The 15,279-nt window shown below is 40.0% G+C and overlaps 1 protein-coding gene across 1 annotated transcript in view; it reads left to right on the top strand.

Moving 5' to 3' along the window:
* The first annotated feature begins 933 nt into the window (after positions 1-933).
* scyl2 (SCY1 like pseudokinase 2) overlaps positions 934-15,279 on the top strand; it is a 102,626-nt gene continuing 88,280 nt past the window's right edge. Inside the window, exons 1-2 of the mRNA XM_076297155.1 lie at positions 934-1,045; positions 7,547-7,734. Coding sequence (XP_076153270.1) covers positions 7,558-7,734 — 177 coding nt within the window. The 5' untranslated portion in view covers positions 934-1,045; positions 7,547-7,557. The remainder of the gene's footprint in view (positions 1,046-7,546; positions 7,735-15,279) is intronic.

The raw sequence follows: 15,279 nt of genomic DNA, 5'->3' as shown, positions 1-15,279 counted from the left end.
GGTTTATTGGCAGTGCAGATCCATATGAGTTGGGTGAGGGAGACGAAGTACCAAGTTCAACCACAAGCGCCCCCCTTCCTCCGATAACTTCTGGCATTATTCTCCTTTCTCCCTGTTTTTTGGAAGTCGATACCTACACCAGATGTTTTTCTCAGTCGGACCTATTGGTACAACCTAAAACACGCAATAATTGACCATTTTCCTTGACGATGTTTAGGGATTTACTTCAGTGCCTAATGCTTTCTAATGAGGCGAGTATCTCCAATATGGCAACGTCCAGATCTGATGACACGCCGTGCAAACCCCTAATCGTGACTAAATTCAAGATGGCTGCAAACGCTAAACTTCGTGAAGATACTGTCTGTATAAATCGTCTTGTAAGTAAACTACCAGTGCTTTTTCAAAGTTCTCAATGTCTCTTTTTAAATGTCAGGGCCTTCGGTATTCTACCAATGAAGTGTGGAGATACATTGAGCCTCGTAAATGGTGTAAAACAGTGATTTATTTGCATGGCTAGCCCGATGCCGAAGCACCACCATTGAAAAAGCTGTTGGTAGCATCGGCTAACTAGCGCCAGATTTTGGAGTGCAGGGGACAAGCCGAGATGGGCTATGATACATACGTTCACACTCGGTATCATGTTTCAACACACTTTAGGTCAATATCACACCGGCATTCTCCTTTAACCCGCTCTCTCTTATCCAAAGATTCTAGAGCGGAGCTCTGTTCTAGAAGATTTGCTCTTATCTCTGCTCTGATGAAGCCACTTCGAAAGTTTGTTTAGATCCAGTGACACTGCCGTCATGGAAACGGAACGTCACACTTCGCCCTCTAGGTTGTCTACGGCAATGCTTCTGATTGGCGGGTCGTCGTCCAATCGTCGGCCTGTCCCTCATCCAGGCATGTACTTCCTGATGACACGCCGTTGAAAGATTTAACTTGAATGTAGGAAGAAATGGAGGCCGTGCGGTGCACTGAATATTGATATTGATATTTTTTTTATTCAGTTCAGTTGAAATCGTCAAGGTGCCCTGCAATCGTACAGGTACAGTACAGTCAATTTAATTCACGGAAGAGTGAATCTTGCTTTTTACTGTGATGTTAACATACAAAGTGGCCAATTTAAGTTAACGTCAGCTAACGTTAGCTAGTTTGAGCGAACTGTTTGCCTTGCGTTGTTTACGTTGGGTAGCTGTTCTCCAACGTGAACTAGATCTGTTTTGTTAGAAGTATTTAAATAAAACACATTACAATCTCATCGTAATAACGAATGAACATAACAGGGTTGTTGACGTTACCGTTTTAGCCCTGATCATCTTGGTGGCTAACCAGTCATGACGTTACATGAATTCTGAAAAGCTAGAAGCTGGATTCGATATGGGCAGCTAGCCGTGGTTGTGGTTACGGTTCCTCGGTTATATACAAAATGTTCTTCGTTTAAAGCGTTTAGCTTGGAAGGGATCATATTGTTAGTGTGTTTGTCAAAGGTTTGGGTCACTAGTGATTTAGCTGGACAGCTGGCAGCCAAATACAACGTTAGCTGAGAGTTCACGTTAACGTTATGGTCTCGTTGAATTGGCTAACGTCAACGTTAACTTTAGCTCATTTGAGTCATTGTAATCTGATGGAATTCATAATCTGATTATAATGCAGCGCGTACGGTTATTATATATATCAAGTGGGGACCTCACAGTATGTGAAATATTGGGACACTTGATATTATGCAGAGCAATACTTCCGTTTCGTCATTGGGTACGTCACGGGAGGCGTGGCAGATAAAAAAAAGCCTTCATTTCACAACTTTGCCAAAAGTTGGCATGCCAGTTAACATAACAAGCTTTTACTGCCAGCTGGGATATTGATAGTATATGAAGGGTTTACAGTGTGCTTTGTGAGTAGTGAGTTTATTAGTCTTTGACAGGAACTGTAATTAAAGGGATCTACACTAACATTTTTTCCAGGAGTTTGGGCGCACAGTCAGTTTTGTAGGCTACTTGAAAATGTATCATTAACTACTAGTCTACAGCCTACAATTAAACATATTGCGCAAAGACTAAGAATGACTTACAACATTTACAGGAAACAGGATTTTAAAGAAAATAAGTGCCTACTTTATTTTCAGTTCATTTTATTTTCCAATGTTTAATTTTAATAGTATCGTGCATTGTCATATTTGCATTTAGCCTATCCTAAATTGTTATTTAATTTTATTTGTGAATCAATCTGTGGCAAATCCAAATAGATGGCCATGATGACCTTAACCTGTTGACTCCATACTGCCTACTACTACGGTACTACTTAAACAGCTCATGTTTACTTCCACAAAATATAGCATAGCTATAGCTAATGAAATATGAACATTGAAATATCTGACTGCATTGGTGGGGGCAGTAGACAAAGTGTTTTTCGTTTTGTAGCCTACTTTATCTTGCCTTCTGTGTTAACAAGCATGCATGAAAGTAGGGTGTCACCATTAGAGATGTTGGTGGTCCTATTATATAGTCTGAAGAATAATCATGATTTTACGATTATCACAGTTATTTGGGGTGAATCATTTTGACAACAATACTAATGTATACAATCACACAAACACATTCTTTAGATGTTTTGACCTTTAAAGGTTAGTTCTTGCTGCCTTTTAAACACAATTAGACACTGCATAGTACTGCTAATACATAATTGCTAATTAAAAAAGTCAAAGGCTGTAGTATCTCTCCTGATACATTAGAAAGTGCACAAACTGAACATGCTAGAACATTCTTTCAACATTTATTTTAGAGGTAGATGGAAACATGGAATATAATTTGTTGGCCTTTGACATAAACGGCTGCTGCCTTTTGAAACATAAATAATACAGTATCAATAATACAGTATCAGTGATAATACATTACAGTGAAAGTAAAAACAACATCTGTTTATCACTGTAATCTATATTAGCTAAGTAGGCATGTCTCCCCAAAGAAAACAAACACAGTCAAAGACTGCAGTGGTCTTTTGATCAACTATATTACAAAATTGTTTGTTTTTTTCAGCCAGAGTAGTGAACTTAGAAATATGGTGAAAAAGTATCTAGCCAGTTTTTGGCTTTAAAGTTATATCAGCCTTTTGAAACATAAATTGCATTATCAAGTTCAAGTTTATTATCATGTACTCATAAATTAGCATTTATCAGCATTGAAATTCCTTGTGCATTATAACACACATAAATAAACATTAATAAAAAGATACAAGGTCCAAATCTCTGGAATTAAATATAAGCTATACGCTTTGTTGGAACAAAATAAGGAATGAAAGGCTGTAGAAACCATCTACATCAGGGCCTTTTCAAAAGTGTCACACTTCCAGTCCTATCAGTTCATATTAAAGTGGTAAAATGTGAGCATTCACATTCTCAGTGCTCATGGTGCATTCATGAGCACCTGGGAAGTGGGAGAATTCTATAGTTTGGGGGGGGGGGGGGGGGGATGTCACACCTGAACTGTGGTTTATGTTACTCATAAGCGCAGGCAATTGTGATATTGAACAGTACTTCCCAGAGTACCTTTGAGTAACTATGTGATGTTAGCCTTCTGGCTAGCTAGCCTATGAACATTAGCAACGTCACCTGTTTGTTGTTGTCAAGTGAACGCTCTCAGTTCGGAAGTATGGAGTTTCTAAGTGGGCACCCTCCCATTTCTCAGCCACATGAGAAAGTCATCATTCTCAAAATAACCTATGGCTGTGAGTCCCCCCCCCCCCCCCCCCCAAATGTTTTCATGTCTAGATAACAAATGAGGAATATTTAGGAGACTATCGTAAATCCTCGAATTGGGGTCTTTTATTTACTTAGGCTGCGCAAAATACAGCACCTTTATTTGGTGCAGGCTTGTATTCGAGAACTTTATTTCTTACGTGGTGCGTTTTTTATTCTGAGACATGCATTCCGTTTGGAGCGGTATACTAGGCTATCAAAAGCAGAAGATGTTCGGTTTGGTTTGGGATTTAATTTACGTTTGGACTGTTTGATTATATTGCAAAATGTTGGGACTGATGGCCATGGTATTTGATGGTTCACTATTAAATTTCATGTAGTTAAAAGAGTGTAGCAGGGCTCCAGACTAACTTTTTGCACTGGTTGCACTGGTGCGCCTAACTTTTTTTCTTGGGTGCACCAGCACAAAAGTTAGGTGCACCCAAATTTTCATCCACATCGCATTTAACACCGCAGCAGGTTCACTTTTTTCCCTTAATTACTGTCCTATATAGGTTGTCCTATGACTTATGATTTACAATTCTACAAGAAAAGTAACTTAATGAAGTGTTGGTGCTTAAAGTGCTTCACTGAGCTGAAATTTAAACTTGTATTAAATAAAAATAACAGTGAGTAAATTAACAGTGCACGTCTTTTAAGGGCTTCAAACTGCACATCTCATGGCTCAATGTTTTACATACTATCCTTCATGATCTTTAGGCCTTGGCTAAACCAGCTCGCCATGCTAGCATCTTCCTTAGAAATGTATTTGAGCACAATTTAAAGAGATGTTCCAAGTAGCCTGGGAGATTTTTATGTGATTTTGCAATGATGATTGCAATAATCATTTGACAGCCCCACAATGCAATTTACTTTTTAATTTTAGTATTTTTCAATTTTCAATAAGAACATGGTTAATGCAGTAACAAAATGGTAGGCCTATTATTATAGGCTATTGCAATGACTTGCCATGCTCGATCTAAATGTGTCCATTCAATTCACCGTACACAATGACCACTGTATACATGCAGGGAATATTCGGGCTTTAAATGTAGCAGCGATGTTCGGTTTGCGCCAAATACCGGATTAAATTGATTGATGCCATCAGAATGAGTTTACACAACTTGCGCGCAAAACGAATATTGCTGTTGAAAACCGGGTTACTCCCTGCATGTAACTGCGGTCAATTACGCACTCCTTTTCGGCGATATCTGTATCTCTGTCGTTCGCGAAGGCCTTGTATGCATTGTTCGCAATTTTAAGACGTCTTTTCATCTGCAATGACTCCTATAAATTTGGCGCAAGTGGCATTCCTGTACGTCGGGTTTACGTTCAAACTATTTTTCTGGTGAATAATTATTTCGGACTGAACTTGGTGAAGGGAAGTTTCAATAGGCCTATCGTAGGCAACGATAAACTTGATCATCATCTCGGGCTCGTCTGATTGGTTTGCTGCTGCCAGCCGCTGAAAGGCAGTGGGGAGAGGGGACATTTATCTCGGCCTATTTGACCACACTGTAATGCAACTACATCCACTCTGTTTATCTGACGGGTCTCTGACCTCCCTCTCTCTCTCTCTGCAGCACACGCATTTTCAAATTTACACACAGGCACTGGGCCACGGCCAATCAGAGGGGAGGTCCCGCCCTTCACTATCTGTGATTTGTTTAAACCACGATATTGGCCAAATATGTGTCTGTTATTAAACCAAAGGTAGAGTTTCAATGCGGACACATTTTTTCCTCTCTCGAATAGCTGGTCGCACCGGTGCCAAATTGGTCGCACTCTGGAGCCCTGTGTAGGGATTTTGCTGTTTATTGCGAGACAAGGCATCCGCTTTTATTTATTAATTGAACGTGCGCTGTACTGTAATGGAAACCTTATTGCGTATAGCCAAATAGGTCTCAATTCAGTTGTTTTTTTAATTATGCATGATTTACTTTTTATAAAATTCGTAGGCTGGAATGCCTCGCGGCAACAATAGTGTTTAAATGTATGCTACTGCTTCAGCCTCTGGCAAGCTCAGAAGGCGGGTGGCAAGTAGGCCTGCACGATAAATCATTATAAAATCGCGATCTCGATTCTCATTTAATTTTACGAGCCGACTGCATCACAAACGCTACTACTTTTTTCTGTGAGTTTTAAAGCGCTCCACCCTAAGCCAATGACAAAGCGCCTTTTAGTCAGTCGCCAGTGTTTCACTGGTGGAGCGAGTACTGTAGTTCGAAAGCCTTCGAGGCTGTAGCATCGTCAAACTAGTGCGACAGGAAATAAACAAAATTGATGTTGATTAAAACCAGAGAATGTCTAATAAGGGGAGAACTTCTACTCTCCGAAAACTTCCAGTTTCTTAATGGTTGCAGTTCCTTCTATTGTTCCTCATGAGGGCGCTCGTCCACGAGTGCAGAATGAATGGAGGTCTATGGAGCTCCATATGGAGTCTACTAATTTGAATGTTGCATTCGAAAGGGGAGGCAAAGAAAATACACACTGTTGAGTATTATATTTTTTTAAGTCACTTAAATGTTCTAAAAAGCCTTTCAAAAGTGTCAATGATGTCATTCAAAAGCACGATGCTAGCATGTTATGGGCAACAACGACCCAACCTGTAAGAAACCGAAATGACAAAAGTACTCGTTCATTCAACTTTTGACCTATAACCCATGTTGAACTTGTAAAAACTACAATCAAATCTGAGATTTCTCAACGACAATCAGGTGAAAGAGACAGATTTATCTGTCTAGATCCATAGACTCCCATTCATTTTGCACTCATGGCGATTGCCCCCAGTGGAACTCTGGTGGAACTGCAACCAAAATTTGGTACAATGGGACTTAATAGAGAGTGGCCAGGCTCTCCGTAGATGGGCTCTGTTAAAACCTAGGTAGCCTACTAGCAGTGTTGGGGGTAACAAATTAAAGTTACACGCTACTGTAGTTAATAGTTACTTAATTGGGTGACGAAGTAAGGTAATGCATTACAATTCAAATTTCAGTAATTAGTTACAGTTAGGCTGAATAACTCGTCCATTTCTGCGTTACTCACAATATCTCTAATATATTGACTTATTTTTTTCATAACAGTACGCAGTGATTGCTTATTTAAAATATAGGTTAGCCTAGATACATTCTTTCATTGTAGAAATAGAGTGCACATTCTCTCCCTGCACTGCTCTCCCTCAAATAGGTTGGCTTCAGCCCACACTGCTTGTGCAAGGACTTTTGACAAGGTAGCTTAATAAAACTTTTCTTTTTACAAGACCTAAGCTTATTCGAAACAGGGTTCTGTGTGTTAACTGGTTTGAGCCTAATTAGACTCATTCAGTGTTCAACATTTGAAACCAAGACGGGCCATTCTGACAGTAAAATGAAGCCCAGAGCCATATATGCTTTCTTAATAACAAACTAGTAATTCATAATGTACATAATGTTTAATGTTTCATGGCACTTGTGCTGTTACTTGCTGATTTGTCCATACATTTCCACAATCATGGAACTGTGAAAAGAAGCAGGGACTGCTATCTGAAGCAGGGTGTCCGCAAAGGAGCATTAAATCATCACAAGTGGGCCTAATGGGCTAGGCCTGCAATTAAATGTATTGTAATATTGATATTCACGTGTCCGTTTTCAACCTTTTGTACGGTTCGTGCACCCTGGAATAAGATCAGGTATTTGAAGACAGTGAAAGCAAATAGTTTTCTCCCTTCATCCAATAGGCTAAAGGTGATGAAGCTGATAAATTCCATGACTAGGACAAAGGATTATAAAAAATCTGTAGTTTCATCATTACATCATGCATTGGTCAATCTCTTCACAGTATATCCAACCATGGAATCTATGCTCAACAAACTGAAGAGTACAGTCACCAAAGTGACTGCCGATGTGACCAGCGCTGTCATGGGTAATCCTGTGACAAGGGAGTTTGAAGTGGGTCGACACATTGCCAGCGGAGGTCCTGGTATGTCCTGGAGAATCTATAATGGGATCAAGAAGTCTACCAAACAGGTACACCAAAGGCAATTATTTTATCTATGGAATTTTTGAATTAGTATGACTGCCGCGGTCATATAGGGATTGTCAAAGTTTTTTTGAATAGTTGGTCAACGATTCTCGAGACACTGGGGCACATTAAACTTGGTGGGCATGTAGAAAATGTTTGGTTGGTCCCCGGGGACCACTCCCCTCCCGCACTGGGCCCCCCAAAACCCAACATATGTTTTTTCCACTCCGTGGCACTGAGGATGCCAATTTTTTTAAGGTATGTTGGTCTCAAGGGCCTGCATCAACCTAGCCCATAACCACTCATTTGTGATTTGCACCCCCGGTAAAAAATGCAAATGAAATATTATACTGCTTTAATCGCCCCTATCTTCAGTTGAGATGTTCTGAACTGCACTAAATGTCATGTATGTTTAACCTGACATCCTCTGGGGGTATGCCAAGTTTCATGGAATTTCATCCATGGGGGGCATAAAATAAATTAATTTATGTGTACATTTAGTGACTGTACCCCCATTGGCCTGTAGATAGTGGTGTTGATGGAAGGGTTGCTGGTAAAGGATGATGAGGAGAGGAGCTACAAGACTAGTCTAGAGAAATATGCCTGGATTCAGGGGAAAATAGGGCAGGGAGGATGTCTCTGATGTCGAACAAAGCTTTATTTTTGAAAATATCAATTTGTCAAGATGAATCTTACTTTTCACCTAATGTCTATTGAAGATATAGTGTGTGAAAGATAGACAGTGTTGTGTTCTCCTCAGTGAAAAAAACAGAATTTGGTTAAGAAGTTATTATTAATTTATCATTAACTGCAAGTCACAGTAACAAGTAGAATTTTTAAAGAGTAGGATGTTTTCATTTCCTCGTTTGACATTTGACCAAAAAATACACAGATATAATGGTCATGTAACAAAAATAAGATGTTTTACCATCAAACAAGATGCATAGCTAAATATAGGATGTCTTACTGTACTCTGAAGAGGCTTAAACAATTGTGGGGAGGAAAGATAAAGGCTAGAATAAAGACTAGGCAGATGGTAACTGCTTCTCTATGTGCTTCATTCTACTATGAAAACAAGAATAAGAGACACTGGCACATGTTAGGTTTACGAAAGGGGAAATAAATAATTTTATTTAGATAAGTCTTTAACAATTTCATTAAATAACCAGGAACAACAACTTCAGGTAAATAACATAAACATATTTTTACAAACAAGCAGTAACTTTTAGAACTACAAGAATGACAACAGTATAACAAAGATCAACAAAATACTTTAACATGGTGAACAAAGCATCAATTCATATTAACATTCACACATATAAACAATTAAAACATTACATGAAATTCAATACATTTAACAACCATACAGCATATAATTCGATACAATATATAATTATCAATATCATTTGCCCTACACATAAGGTGATACACTTACGCTACATTCACACATGCATCCGTGGTGTGTGTGTTGCCACAGCTGTGGCATGTGTGTGTGTGTGTATCTATGACTAGCAGACGATGAGGTGTAAATGCTACTGGAGTTGGTGTCTCTGTCTGTATTAGAAGGTAGTGCTGGGTGGTATGACCAAAAATGTATATCACGGTATTTTTCAAAATTATACAGTTTCACGGTATATGACGGTATTTTTTTTTTTCATGCATAATCAGATGTTCACAGCATTTTCTACAGGTTGCGAGAGGAATTGCTGCAGTAGATTGACTAAGTATGGTCTATTTAACTGTCATGATGTTGAATAACTCCACACTAGTGGTAATGCAGGTTTGCATGGCCCCAGAAAATGAAAATGATGCTGTTTACAAAGAGCCACTCATGATTCTAATGAAGTGAGGAATCAGTTTGAAAAGACAATTGCAGTCAAAATACCTTCAAAAAGTTTACTGTGCAAATTTCACAAACATCTTGTATAAAACCAATACAACAAGTACAGTAGTGCAGCTTGCAATAATTATACTTTTTTGAAAATTATACAATTGAAAATAAAACCTCTCTGCTAATATGGTTACTCTGTCAAATAGGCCTATCAGAAACATGCCTTATTGTTATTGTGTGGTTTACATGGCGTTAGTGGTATGTGGATGTCTTGTTAGCCTGCTTTATATATATCTATGGCCTGTCATGAGGTTCGGTTCACACACAAACATGCTTACCCAGCTGAGGATGATGGGAGATTGCTCTCCTCCTCTAGCACATCATTGTCTTCCTCTTCATCCAGAAGCTACCCATCCATGTCCCATGTCCAGGCCATCGTGCCATCGTGGTCCTTGGGGTCATGTTTGCCATCAGCAGTTGGCTGCTTTCACCCCAGTTGCACGTACTTCTCTCAAAAAAATTACAGGTGTGATAGTGAATAGGTTGTTTAGTTTTATTTTACATTACTTCCACATAATCTTAATCACCACCAACCATGACTCTTTTCACTAAAAGTATTATTGTCACTGGAGGACTCCAATATTGCTTGGAGAGGTAACAGCTCTTATCATAGTTAGCCACCCAAAAACCTCATAATCTTAGCAGCCAACCTTACAGCTTAACACTTAGAACCCGATTGACGCAAAGTGCGTCAAAAAACACACCCTTTCTTCTCTGTTACATTGCTCTGGAACTGTTCATCGCAGCAAGATGAAAAGTTTATTGCAAGACAGAGCAGTAGTGGGGCTTTCCTACACACTAGTATGTACGATCAAGTATGAAAATTAAAAAAAATCATGAAATTAAATCAAATTGCACCATATTTACAGTCTATACCTCTCTGCGTTCACCTGCGCACCCATTACTCTCGTTTGAATTACTCGCAAACCCGTGATCGCATAGATATGTCAAGCATATCAGATGAAAGAGGAGACACAGGGCTATCCATTGGTACCATGAATATCGATTCTTCTGGCTTATAAAATAGACAAAGTGACTGTAAAATAATAACGTCATGTACACAAACCAACGCTGCGCACCCATTACTCTCGTTTGAATTACTCGCGGACCCGTGATCGAATAGAGATGCCACGCATGTCAGATGAAAGAGGACTCAGAGCTATCATTTGATACCATGTACATCCATCTGGGCTATAAAACAGACGAAGTGACAGCAAAATAATAACTTCATATAGCTTGACTTACCCCACGTTTTTTGTATGTTTTTGTGGCAAAGCATGTTTATAATCCAACACTATCCTGTGTTTCTCTATGGCAAAGCATGTTTATAATCCGGTTTTGAGATCCTAGCAAATTCCTGCATGGCATCCAATTCAAGGCTCACATTGCATCCCAATTTGTTCAACAAAGAAACACCTTTTTTGCCTTTACCTTGTTCGTGGCAATGCAGTAAAAAGCTGATAATCATTATGAGTGCATACACCACAGGCTAACACGCAAACTCGGGTCAAGTCAGGTCAGATCAGTTCGTGTCACAGATATGGAGCGCAGAAAGGTCATTTTTCATCACTAAATAAAAAATGGCATTTATTTCCGTAAATCACACACCACATATTTCTGTAAATTACTCAGCCCCAGAGTATCCCTCCAACATGGCAATCATATTGCCCGATTCAGGACAGTCTGCCCACATACACATGAAATGCACATAGAGCTATGAGCTTGCTGTGGTGAGATACATGTCAAAATATAAGAATTTTTATAATACGCTTTTTTCATATTTTAATTCTTTAAAAATAAAAATAAAATCAATGCTAGTACTAATACATGAAATGGCAAATCTGGATAGCCTAGACTCTGCTGAAAAAAACAATATATAATATGTGTGTGTGGCACTTACAATGACCAGAATAAATCCTTATGAATAAAGGTAGTGAAAATGCCCTAAAAACAGCTTAGGGTTCTTAGAGTTAAAAGCTAAACAATACTAAGACACATTTATAACAAATTAACAATCTTCAGTCACGTATTCATAAATTCATAAGATTCATAAAATCCTTACGTTACACCATCGGTGATCAACACAATCTTCACGTTGGTAACGTAACATTAACGTTGTCATTCATGTCAGATGTTTCTATCTAAGTAAGCTAAGCAACTGGCTACAAACAACTGTAAATTGTGCTATACATATTTCGATGGAATGACCGGTTTATTTGACAATAAAATACCGATTAGGTGTACTTGGCATAAAGTTGGCAGTCATGAAGCACGGGAGTGAACTTTATTGTGACTACACGTCAAGGATGTTGCAGCCTTTCCTGGTGCTAACGTTACCTAACTTAGCTAGTTTTCTGTATCATCAGATGACAAGCAAGCAACATCGTTCAAAATAGAACAAATCCTTAAAGTGTCAGTCCTAGTAGGTCTGTAATCTTGGTTGACATATAGTAACCCCCTGAAAATAATGAGTTTACTAAAGATTACCGTGTGCTAAAATACCAGCTATCATATCAGCTGAAGTGAACACACACGCATTTATGGCCATGCATACACAGTGTAATTACTAGCAAAAATAACTTTTAAAAACGACTTTGAAGTAATAACATGGATAACAAGTAATTATAACATAAAAAGACTTGTTTTTACCTCAGATGATCCTTTAGACAACGTTAAGATGAACGATGCATAGTGATTCCTGCCGTTTTTCCTCTAGTGGAGGGAGACGTCAACTCTTGATTTTTCCTTCATGTAGTAAAAGAAATTAGCACCACAAATCCCTTAAAGGAATACGCCACCCCTAGGTGAAATTGGGTCTCTCCCCGCAGTCCCTAGAGTTGGATGAGTGAGCCAAAGCGTTTTTTAGCCGACCCAGCCATTGTCCTAATCTAGAAACGGCCCGGTTAGCTTTAGCTTAGCGTAGTCGCTGTAATCCGGCGCTGCCAGCTAGCATGTCGTTGCAAAAGTGAAACAAATAACTCAAGATTTTTTATAATTATTTCTCGTAACCTGTACATTCACATCGAGTACAAATATCAATGCAAATTAACACGAAGGGATTTACTAGACCAATTTAGATTTGGAACTATTTTCGGGCATAGCACCGGCAAAGCACTGCTGCCAGGCGCAAAGACATCACGCAGCATCTGTAAACCCTCAACTTCCGGCAATACACCAGCATGACTACCAAGTTCTCTGCGACTAGGCTGACACTGACAGGTGGGCTTTCTCTAAGAGTTCTAATGCCGATGAATATGGAAGATTACACGATAGACGAAGATGATGACTTCGACTACCAAGATCCAAGACCCTACCTTTTCGAACCTGAGTTCACTGAAGAGGAGTTGCGAGCTTTGGATCTGTGAAGAGAGGACGTTGCGACTGGTCAAGGCGAGTCGGATGAGCGAACGAGAGCAAACACGAACAGGTGGTGTGAGTGTGGAGTGTGCCAACCCATGCCGACTGACAGGTAACGGTAAAAGGTAAAGTCGTCATATTGTCAATAGGGTGAAACGGCAGCCTAATGAAGTTATACAATAAAACTGGAATCGATAATGTGAGTAACGTTAGCAACGTATAACCTAAAGAAGGATAGAAATTATAGGGCCTACTTACAGGCATGGATGATGAACACTGTTCTGCCTCTGTACTGAAAATGGATGGGACGGCCGTATCCTTCAGATGTAACAGCATTTTTTCTCGTAGCATAGGCCTACTGCATTTTCTCTTTGTAGTCCTCCGGTTTGAAATGCTCCTCGCAAACACGATACTGATTGATTTTATCCACTGGAGTTGTTGCAGGAATGCCGAGGGCAGCAAGCCAAAGATTTCTTCGTTCCACTGGGTTTGGAATTCTGTGAAACATTATGTTCGTGTCCTCTGCTTGTTACCGCAGCCCTTCACACAGCAAGTAGCCATTTTTCCCCAGTAGATGTGAAACCAAAGTCCTTCGGTGAAACTAACTTCAAAATACTAACACTGGTGTATTGCGAAGTTGAGGGTTTTCAGATGCTGCGTGATGTCTTTGCGCCTGGCAGCGGTGCTTTGCCGGTGCTATGCCTGAAAATAGTTCCAAATCTAAATTGGTCTAGTAAATCCCTTCGTGTTAATTTGCATTGATATTTGTACTCGATGTGAATGTACAGGTTACGAGAAATAATTATAAAAAATCTTGAGTTATTTGATTCACTTTTGCAACGACATGCTAGCTGGCAGCGCCGGATTACAGCGACTACGCTAAGCTAAAGCTAACCGGGCCGTTTCTAGATTAGGACAATGGCTGGGTCAGCTATAAAACGCTTTGGCTCACTCATCCAACTCTAGCGACTGCGGGGAGAGACCCAATTTCACCTAGGGGTGGCGTATTCCTTTAACCAATCATATCGCCAGAAAGCCTATGATGTGACGTTTTTGAGGAACTTTTCATTGATAAAATTGGTTGGGGTATGGCGGAGTTATTAGACTGAATGTCATCGGCACTGGGGTACCGAAATTAGAGCGTGCGGTCTGCAAAGGGTTAACCGAGAGTAATGGCTGTGCGCTGTGTGCAAAATATGATTAAATTGCATGTAAGTTCAATGTTAATTTTCTCGCGAACCATTTATCATTAGCCTAGAAATCTAGACGCGCCCCTAGCGGCAAATTACATTTGCTGCCAGGGCTAGTCTAGCAACTCTCAGTTGGCTTGTGAGCTCCAGAAATCGAAACTCAATCAGGCCAATGAAATCGTGTATAGAGTCGTTAGGTGGGCTTAACATAATGATTGATGGCAGAGTTGCAACGGTTTGGCTTGAATTCCCTGCTACTTGAAAACAAATAAGATGGATGTTGCTGTTGGCGAACAGTGTGACACGAGTTAAAGGAACACGCCACCCAAAATCAGTAGTAATATATGTTCTTACCTTAACTTTCACGAGTTGAGTCATACCTCTCCCGCGCCGGTAGGTGCACTCAAACGCTCTGTCGCGCGGCGCGAATGTGTTAGCATGTTGCTATGCTAGCGGGCTCTGCCGTGGCCGTAGAGAGAGGAACATAGCAGTAATCAAACACCTCCATTTTTTCCCTACTTAAATACAGTTGCACGAGTAGTTGATAAAAATGTGTACGTCACACAACATGAAACGTGGCGATTTTCCAAGCGAATAAACAGGAGAACTACAATGTGTGGCGCAATAGCACTTGGGGAAATGCGCCTGGGATGGCTTGTGAAGCAGCATCGCAAATGAGAGACAATTTAGAAAGGGGCATGGGGGGTGCTCTTGAACCCCCTTACCGTCTCTGAAAGCATGACTAGTCGATCACGAGTGGCTCATCAGGTAGAGCTATAGATAAACTCATCTTTCAGGCATTTGACCGACCGGGTTGACACTTCAGCATGAGAAATCGGGGTCTGGCGTGTGAGCGTGTGAAACTAATCAAATGTGTGTGTCTCACGGCCAATGCGTGAGAGTTGGCAGCCCTGTGTTATGTCCATAGGTAAAATAATGTTAACGTTAGCATTGGTTGAGTGATGGCTAGTTTGATTGTTGGTGTATTTGTGAAACATAAACGTGGTTATACAGAGCAAATTGATAACAGCACTGTAATTGTCTCTTTCTTTTGACTGTCATCCCATTCTTTTCTGACCATAAGTTAGTTAGCCACAACACTAACGTTTGCT

Source organism: Alosa pseudoharengus, unplaced genomic scaffold, assembly GCF_046254945.1.
Source record: "Alosa pseudoharengus isolate Yale_2024_CS ecotype anadromous, Long Island Sound unplaced genomic scaffold, YU_APseudo_1.1 YU_APseudo_1.1_scf_20, whole genome shotgun sequence".
In the NCBI taxonomy this organism is placed as follows: Eukaryota; Metazoa; Chordata; class Actinopteri; order Clupeiformes; family Clupeidae; genus Alosa; species Alosa pseudoharengus.
This window is presented reverse-complemented; position numbering and strand designations above follow the sequence as displayed.